Source organism: Hippocampus zosterae, unplaced genomic scaffold (genome assembly GCF_025434085.1).
Source record: "Hippocampus zosterae strain Florida unplaced genomic scaffold, ASM2543408v3 HiC_scaffold_162, whole genome shotgun sequence".
NCBI lineage: Eukaryota > Metazoa > Chordata > Actinopteri > Syngnathiformes > Syngnathidae > Hippocampus > Hippocampus zosterae.
This window is the reverse complement of record NW_026262793.1, coordinates 50,746-60,266: the sequence shown is the minus strand read 5'-3', so window position 1 is coordinate 60,266 and position 9,521 is coordinate 50,746. Positions and strand designations below refer to the sequence as shown.

The window sequence follows — 9,521 nt, the reverse complement described above, 5'->3', positions numbered from 1 at the left end:
CCCAACCCCAACCCCAACCCCAACCCCAACCCAACCCCAACCCCCAACCCCAACCCCAACCCCAACCCCAACCCCAACCCCAACCCCAACCCCCAACCCCAACCCCAACCCCGGCTATCAGCTGATAATCCGAATCCCAATTATAATAGTTATATAACGATCAATGGTGGAATGCTGACTAGCCAGTCAACCCGAAAGTCCTGGGCGTGGTTTCGAAGCAGCTTGCGGAGCTGGCTGGCAAGGCGCCGGATGGGGTCTGTCCGGTTGTCAACTTTGCAGATGTGCTGGACATTCAGGCCGACATACTGGGGCCTGTTGACACGCCCTACCACCGGGGAGTGTTTCGGGTCAAGCTCGTTCTGGAAGACGACTTCCCCTACACCGCCCCGAAGGGCTACTTCATGACCAAGATCTTCCACCCGAACGTCAGCGAGAAAGGCGAGATCTGTGTCAACTCCCTCAAGAAAGACTGGAACCCTGCCGCCTGGTCCCTCTACAACATCTTTGAAGTAGTGAAGTGTCTACTGATAGTTCCGTTCCCCGAGTCCGCGCTCAACGAAGAAGCCGGCAAACTGTTCATGGAAGATTACGAATCCTACTTTAAACACGCGCAGATCCTGACCTCCGTCCACGCCATGGAAAAAGACCGCAAAGCCCTGCTTTCGGGCAACGACAACAAAATGGACATCGAGCAGCCCGACCCCAGCAAAGAGTTCAAGCCGGCCCCCAAGAAGGAAAACGACAAGAAGAAATGGCTGAAAAGACTTTGATGATTGATTCGTAAAAGAAATGACGTCAGAAATGATATCCCGGCGATTATTAAGGGCTCGGGGGCTGTTGGCCTGTGCTAGATCTTATTTCAACTTTATGGAAAAGGACGGGAGAAGGTGCTCGAGGACAAGGGGGAGGTGGGTGCCCAGGACCAGCCTGAGAAGAAGGACAAGAAGGACAAGAAGGAAAAGAAGGACAAGAAAGAGCCCAAGAAGGAGGAGCCTGTTGCCGTCCCGATCGTGATGATCAAGGACCCCGCCACCCAACAATACGGTGACCTTGAGATAGTCCGCCTCCGCTTTCAGACCGACCGCGTCTGGAGCGGCTATCCGATATCAACTAAAGCCTGGTGGGCAAACAAATCCTCACACGTGTCAGGATCCACAACTCCAGGGTGAAGGGCAACTGCGCCTTCCTCAAACTCCGTGACAGCTTCACGACTGCCCAGGCAGCCGCCTCAAAGGCGAGGACACCCCTAAAGAAATGATCAAGTATATCGCTGGAGTGCCGAACGAAAGTATCGTTGACATCGAGGGGGAGGTGGTCAAGACCAAGGAGCCTGTGGAGTCCTGCACCGTGAGGGATTTCGAGCTGTTGGTCAAGAAGTTTGTGGTGATCAACCGTGCGATCCCGAAGCTGCCGCTGTTGATCGAAGATGCCTCCAGGAAGGTGACGGGCAAGGAGGAGGATGAGGAGGAGACTAAGGAGGAAGAGGCGAAGAAGGAGAGGTGATCGCGGTCAAGCTAAGACTCGCCTGGACAACCGCATCCTCGATTTGAGGACTACCGCCAAGCAAGGCATCTTTCGGCTGCAGGCTGCAGTCTGCAAGCATTTCCGTGATTTTCTTGGGCAGCCAGGGCTTCGTCTAAATCCACACACCAAAACTGATCGGCGGCACTTCCGAAGGCGGGGCGAATGTCTTCAAGCTGTCCTACTTCGACAAGCCTGCCTGCCTGGCACAGTCCCCGCAACTCTACAAGCAAATGTGCGTGATGAGTGATTTCGACAGGGTGTTCTAGATCGCGCCTGTCTTCCGTGCCGAAAACTCATTCTCCCACGCCATGCCACCGAGTTCGTCGGCCTCGATCTCGAGATGACCATCAAGGAGCACTACATGGAGGTGCTGGATATTGGTCGGTGAACTGTTCGCGTACATGTTCAAGGAGATCGAAAGCAAGCACCAGAAGGAGCTGGCTGCGATAGCCGAGCAGTACCCTTTTGCGCCTTTCAGGTATAGGTATCCGGTGGTCAAGCTGACCTTTTTGAGGGGGCCGCGATGCTGAAGGAGGCGGGGTTGGAGATTGACGTGCATGACGACCTTACGACTGAAGCCGAGAGGAAGCTGGGGCAGCTGGTCCGTGACAAGTACGACACCGACTTCTACATCTTGCACCAGTACCCGATCAAAGCCCGTCCTTTCTACACCATGCTCAGCCCCGAACAACCCGGCTACACCAACTCCTACGACATCTTCATGCGGGGAGAGGAAATCTCCTCAGGCGCGCAGCGGATCCACGACCAGAGATGCTGCGGACAAGGGCCGAGGAATGCGGGCTCGCAGTGTAGACGATAACCGACTACAATCGAATCCTTCAAGTACGGAGCCTTCCCGCACGGGGGTCAGGGTTCGGCTCGAGCGGATTGTGATGCTGTACTGCGGCCTCGGCAATATCCGCAATACAGCCCTGTTCCCAAGAGACCCTCGAGGATCAAGCCATGATTGCCCGGATTCATCAGGATCGTCTGTATACGTGGTTGGAGAGCCTTTTGGATGGCTGCTGTGTATGGGCTTCGTCTTTGGAGGACTGGTCGGGGTCGATCCTGGGACGGGTGCGTTAGAGGGGGGCTGGCTGTGCGAGGCATTCTGCGAGGCTGTGGTAGTTAGAGCTGAGATGCTGCAGCTGCGCGAGACAGGACTATTCTTCTTTCAGGAGGGCCTATCTTTGCTGGAGGTAGTCGTTGAAAGGATTTGTTTTTGTTAGGATTTAGTAGAAGGTTTAGGTTTTTATAAAGATGTTTATTTGGTCTGGCTTTTATTTTTGGGAGTGCAGGGAGTTTTTAAAGATGTTTTGGATTATTTTGGGGGTGGGTTGGAACGGCAGGATGGGTTGGGTGGGGCTTGGTGATGCTGCGGTCTTCAGAGCCCGCCTTCCCATCCCAGCCAGTCTGCACCCCCCGCCTCACACCTCTCATACCCCTCCAACACCCCCTCAATCTCCTCCCTAGACCTAGACTCCTCCCCCTCCCCGAACATCACCTCCGAGCAATACACAAGTTCGCATGTCTGACATCCCTGCTACATCCTCTAGCGGAGATGGGTGATACTGGTCGATAGCTATTTCGTGACAGTGAGATGTCGGATGCGGGGGGAGAGGGATAGTTGGAGGATGGACTGGTGGGTGTATGGAGTTAATGGATGGATTTGTTATCTGAGGAGGCAGGCCTGGCAGGGCGGCTTGGAAGGGGCTGCGAACTCGTCATTAATCGACAATAGTTTAACAAACTTTTTTCTCGCAAACGTGTAGTCTGACACCCCCCATTCCTCCTCGACTCCCCTCTCCCCCTCAAACTCACAGACATCACTACCTCCCTCTTCAACTCCTTCACTTATCTCCCACCTCCATCAGTCTGTGCCCACCCTTGTCTCACCCTCACACAGCACTATACAGCTTTGCTTGATACCTAACATCGGTCGGTTTGGACTGACTGGACTGAATGTTACAAGATTGTTTGGGTGGGGTTGGATTCTTGGGTGGGGTGGGCTGTCTGGACTGGGGTGTGGGTGGATGATGGGTTGGATTGGGTTGATGCGGGGGCTGTTGGTATAATGGCCATGATGGATTGGTCTTTTTTCGGGGTTGTCTCATGGTGATGCAAAAAACGCATTATAAGGACCCCACGAACCGGTCAGTCTGGCTCCAACTGCTGTTCTTCTCCAGTGTCCCATGAACCGCCAGCTGTATCAAATTGTGTATTTTTAGTGGCAAGAATTCTGGTTGGTAAATAAAGCTTACTTGCTAAGGGGAAAACGAAGTGCTTTTTTTGTGTGGTTGGATTTTTGGTCGGTTTGGTTAGAGAGCTGGTTGGTGAGATGAATTAGCTGGGATTTTAAGCTGGCTATTTCGTTGCTGGCTTATTGCTGGGGCTTGGAAGCAGCCTCTTCGATCGTTGGAAGGGAAGCCTGAGAGTTTATTAAGATTGGCCAGGCTTAGCCAGTCTGGCTGGCAATTGATAACCCTAAGTTTTAAGACGGTTACGAGTCCTTCCTGCAAACTGCATCCCAAAAATAATCTGCAATCAGTTCTTATAAAAGGCCGAAGCTTCAAAGCCTACTTATACAGGGCTTCGTCCTTCATGAGCTTTGCAGCCCGCTCGTTCGCGAAATTGCAGCCGCTCGCTCCCGATTCTACCATCTGTAGAGAACTTCAAGCAGCTCGACAAGGTTCAGAGAGCCGTTCCACGTGTCTTCGAGTATCCGAAGGCAGATCCTTCTGTCGGGGTAGATCCTGGCGTGGGGGTAGTCATCGAGTGAAAAGATAGAGGGAGCACTGGCCGGATAGTCCTCAGGATAGACCAGCTAAACGACAGGAAATGCTCCGCAAGAGGCGTGCTTTTAGCCCCATGAACTGTATAAGCAGGCTAAAAAGGTCATCCTCAAAAGACTCAATTTAAATTCCCGGCAGATAATGTTTCTTCTGGTAGATTGCGACGGCCTGCAGTTCTTTGCTGATCTTTTGAGGAGGAAAGGGTTGGCCGTTGACATCCAATAAAACGATATTAATTGGGGTCGATATCAGCAGCCCACCGCTGTGGCCGGGGCAGATTCCTACGGGGGCCGGTCGGGTAGTCGGGTGTGGGATTTCGGTGGGCCGTGTGGTTTGGATGATTGATTTATGGCTGGGTGATATGGATAGACTTAATTACGATTTCATGGGAGGGGAATAATCAAGCGTTGGCTCGCAAAACAGCATCCCGAAGGTGGCCTACATCTCGGGCAGTGACACTGGATAGAGGATGTCGAGACGGTAAAAGTTTCTTCCGAGATGAAGTAAAAAATGTTGTGGAAGTTGCGGCGCCGAAAACTACCAAGATATGATTTGCTTGAGAATCTCATCTTTTTGTTTGTAGAATGATTCTTCTCACATTTTAAAATATTTTTATGATGGCTTTGGATCATGCTGCGGTCTTGGTCATCTTTGAACAACATACATAAGCCACAAAATTTGATATGTCGGTCACAGCTACGTGATTTCTTACTGATTCTCATTTGCTCCTGATACAACATACCTTGTTAATTTCGTCTTTCGTTTGATGATCAATTTGCTGGAAATTACTCATATTGTAATTCAAGGCACGAACGGATAGTCGAGCAGCAGGGTCTGGCAAGTCCAATTTATAGAGGGCTGAATGTCTTTACAGACTGGGCGATCGATTCAAGCCCAATATTTCTCCTCGGCCTTCAAACGAGAATTCGGCTAGTTTTTCAAGCCTCGTGGGCTCAGGGATCGCAGTCTTGGTTTTAGGGTACTATTTTTATGTGTCAGACCACAAACCTACTAGGTGGACAGATTGGCCTTGCTGATTGAGAGCATACCACCTACTTGATCATAGGCACTGGGAAGAGCGTACAGGAACTGATCTGGCAGGAGTCTCAAAAGAGGCTGTGATAATATGTATGTGCGAAAATCGGCTTCTTGAACTTGAAAGATTGAGGAAAGACTCAAACAAGATCAACACACCACTGGCGGACTGGAATTGTAATGCTGCCATTCTCAGCAGAATCAACTTTGGAGCGAAGCCGCACTGGTTCTGAAGCTAAAAAAATGTTTTGTAAGGTGAATGGGCAATAGATTTCAAAGTCCTGTGCGAGCATGAAACAAACTTCTGCCCTAAGCCGATGATGACTTGGTCAGGTATTTTTAATGTTGTATTTTTTCAAGACGGGCAGGCTGCTCTTTTCAGGTCCCAGGTTTTCACCCCTTCCATAAACCTGCTTTTTCCCTCGGTCTCATCCAGATGGTAGAGCTTTATTTCGAGATCAATTTCGCTGCTGTGAACGGAAAGATGCACCTGTACGGTCGTTCGGCATCACCCACGTTGCATAGGATTTGACTTACAGTTCTTGACACCAGCCTGACATTTTCGCCCTATCACTGTAGGCAACTTACCAATTTCTGAGGCAGCCATAATAGAACACGGCTCCGGTCCACTCATCACCACATGACATCTACAAAACGCTTTCCAGCCGAAGACTGCGAGAATAGACAGTAATAGTCTCTTCAGCGAACACAAAGAGTTTTTTGCTAGACAATCAAACGAATTTAAGTTTGATCCGATTAATTATCTGATTTCTTACCAATTTTGACAAATTGCTGTTAATTATCTTTCTTAAATCGAGTCATATCGTAACGAAGACAAGAGCGAATAGATTTTATTACAAGGATAGTTTTGATCAGACTATAGGTTATACCCCATAATAAGCATCTAAAGCCATCGCCTTGGTTCAAAACAAATTGTTATGCTCGACAGCAAGTCACTGTGAATAGGCAATTCCATAATCTGTTTGCTTATTATTATATATGCGGGTGATCTATAATGGCCAGTATTCTTGCAGTAGTGATGGGAGGATAGAATGCCCTAAGATATAAGAGGAGTTGATATTGGCCTTGGTGAATTTATAGAAATTGGCTTATTTTTTAAGTCGAATAAAAGGCGGCAGAAGGGCAGGTTGTTGAATATTTTTAAAAATGAAATCAAGGACTCTCCCAGGGAAATCTCAAAATTAAATCAGGTCCAGGGTAAATTTAATTAAACGCCCTTCCCCATGAGCCCTAGAACCGCAGGGATGCAGTGCTGCCGCCTGCGGGGGCTCATGTCGTTCGAGATCTTCTCAGCGGAGATCTGCCAAAAACAACGGAGAGACAGCGGCACTGGTGCTGGAGCTGATCCGCACAGATAGGGGATGGATCCCTGCCGGTGTCAAGCCTGGTCCCGTTCTGCCCGAAAAATAAGACAAAACTTCGGACCCAAAAGTTGAAGCCCCTTTGGAACCTAAACCCAAAGTTAAATCGAGCACCCGGCATAGCCGGCACCCCGCCCGCAGCCAGTCCCGGCTACACCACCGGTTGAATAGCCAGTCTAAGACCCTTCCACGGCCCCAGTCTATGGAGTGGTCGAGCCTTAGTGGTTCGACATCACCCGAGTGCACGAAGACGAAGAACGTCACTTCCCGGAATTCTTCAAGGAGAACGGCAAGACCAAAGAGCTCTACCTAAACTATCGTAACTTCATGGTGAGCGCCTACCGTCGCAACCCCCAAGAATACCTCACGAAGATCGCCTGCAGAAAGGCGCTGGCTGGCGACGCCTGCTTGTTCTAAAAGTCCATGAGTTCCTGGAAAGACAGGGCGTCATCAATTTCTACTTCAGCCAGCATGGCGAACCTCACTTCGAGAACGCCGCCAAGCCAAAACAGTCAGCCTCAACCCAAACCTCCAGAAAGATTCCGAAAGCAGTTCAGAATCATATCTGTTGTTCAACTCGATCAAACTGCTGTCCAAGAACCTTCGTCCCTTTTGCTGCCTCTGCGGACTGGCCTGCCATCTGACTTGGTTCTGTAAGGATCAAGAAACGATCTGCTCTTACTGTCTCAAGAAAGTGCCTGACCGTACTGCGTATGCCAAGCATGACCTGCTCAACAAGTCGGGGATGGCAAGCCCCAGCGCAACCCAATGGATGAGTGAGGAGACCGTCCGCTTGCTTGAGCTGCTCTCTGTGGAGGATGTCACTTGGGAGACGATAAAAGAATCGCTCGGCAAAAACGCAGCACCGAAGAGATCATCCTACATTTCCTGCAGCTTCCTTGTGCCAATTTTAGGCCTTCATAGCAGCCTTAAGAAAAACTTGATTGGAAGGGCTTGACTGATGTCATCCACCGGCTCAAGGACGAATCGGAGATCGTGGACCTGCCGCAGCGAAGGAGAGGGATGAGGTGAGCACCCTTCTTGACCTGAAGATCGAACGAGTGAAGGCATGGTCGCAGGCGGTCACCGAACAGAGCAGAGCGTCAGCCTGGCAGCGAACGATGGCTCGGCTCAGCCAGCCTCGCAAAATCCGGCCCGCGTGATTATTCAACGTTATGCAGGAATCGATGACCGACCGCTTCGAGGGCTTGAAGAGCTGTTGACAGCCAAGGCTGCTGAGATGCAGGCACTGCAAGACATGCTCACCCGTGAAGTTGCTTATTTCGCGGGGTTGCGGGATCGCAATCGGAGGGTCAGGTCGGGCATGGAGCGAGTTGCGATGGTGGTAAGGGAGGTGGGTAGGGGGCTTGAGTAGCTGGTCCGAACTGTCAGGGAATTGCCTATGCTGGTCATGGAGATCTGTTCGAAAGGAATCCACGAGGTTTGCAAAAGATTGACGGTAACGTTACAAGATCAAATCAAGCGACCCCCCAGCCCCAGCCCCAAACCCCAGTTTCTTCCCGAATCCAAAGAGAACCACACCCCGTCCAAAACACCCGGCCACCCCCGCACGCCAAGCCAACTTTCCCAGAAAGCAGCAAAGCGGCAGGCGATCCTCAAGCGGCTGAACGAGTAGATCCAGAAGGACGTCTAGCGATACCGGCAAAAAGAGGATTCCAGAAAGTGAACCATACCGACGCGATGCGTGGATGATCGATAATTAATTCAACAAAGCAAATGATGAGGACTTCGTCCGTGTTTCTGAACGATGATCTCAGTGAAGCACTGAACTTGCTTTGGCTCATGGAATTAATCCTGCCGTATGAAGGATGCACTGCAGATGTCGTATTTTAATGCTGTCGCTTTAATTCCTGTCCCGCCTCAAACGCCGTCACCAGGCGCTTATGCCCGTGTACCGGCTGAAGGCCGCTGCAAGTGCTGGCGTTACCAGTGACTGCGATTCTGTCCTGCCAGTCCGTCGAATTTTCCCTTCATGACCTGACTCGCCTCAACTCCCTGCTTGAAAGGTTTGAGCGGAGAGTGGTCTCATTGATCGGGAGTGGACAGTTTTAAGAGCGCGTTGGGTTGAGAGTGCAGTTTAGGGAGTTGGTTAGGATTGCCAATCAGAGCAAACAGAGGCATCGCGGGGCTTGGGATCTTGAGCAATTCGCTGGGCTGTATTAGGGCATCGAGAAGTACTAGAATATTTTGGATCAGAAAGAAAACTCCGAGAAAAAGGGAAAATCAGAGTCCGTGCAAGTTCTACCTTCAATTTACTCTTGCCCCCGCAAACAAAGCAATACCTCAGTTTCAAAATCAAAAAGCCTGCACCACCTAAAAGCAGATCGCTCCTAAAGTACAGAAACCACTCAAAAAGACATGCCCTGGTAACTCCAACTCAAAAATCTTTAATCCCAATCAAAAAGCAGTTAACAAATCCTCCTGAAGATCCAACACGCTTAACAACAAAACCAACCGATCACCCAACTCCATAATCTTCTGCAAAGTACCGACCCAGAAACCATCTTCGATTAGAGCATTAGCGTAACTCTGAGTAACAGCGAGGCTACTTCCTATGAGAGGTTGAAGCAGCTGGTCAGCCTTTAGTTTGACTCGTTTGATAGTAAGATCAGGATGGGGGTGCGGAAGTAGGCGGAGGTGAAAGAAGAGATGCCTGGCGGCTAGAGGCTCCATGAAATATTGGTTGATCCTTATAGTCATGCGCCTGGTAAAATAAAGGGAAAGAAGAGGAAGTTGAAAAAGAAGACGGGATCGAAAATAACCCGGA

The 9,521-nt window shown here is 50.3% G+C and overlaps 1 protein-coding gene and 1 pseudogene across 1 annotated transcript; both read left to right on the top strand.

Moving 5' to 3' along the window:
- Nucleotides 1–182: 182 nt before the first annotated feature.
- On the top strand, nt 183–770 carry LOC127594483 (uncharacterized; the record flags this gene model as incomplete). Its single annotated transcript, XM_052056344.1, has 1 exon — nt 183–770. A coding segment is annotated over one exon (588 nt), but the record flags the coding sequence as incomplete, so codon positions are not given.
- Nucleotides 771–1,013: 243 nt separating this feature from the next.
- On the top strand, nt 1,014–7,150 carry LOC127594482 (aspartate--tRNA ligase, cytoplasmic-like; annotated as a pseudogene).
- Nucleotides 7,151–9,521: the final 2,371 nt, after the last annotated feature.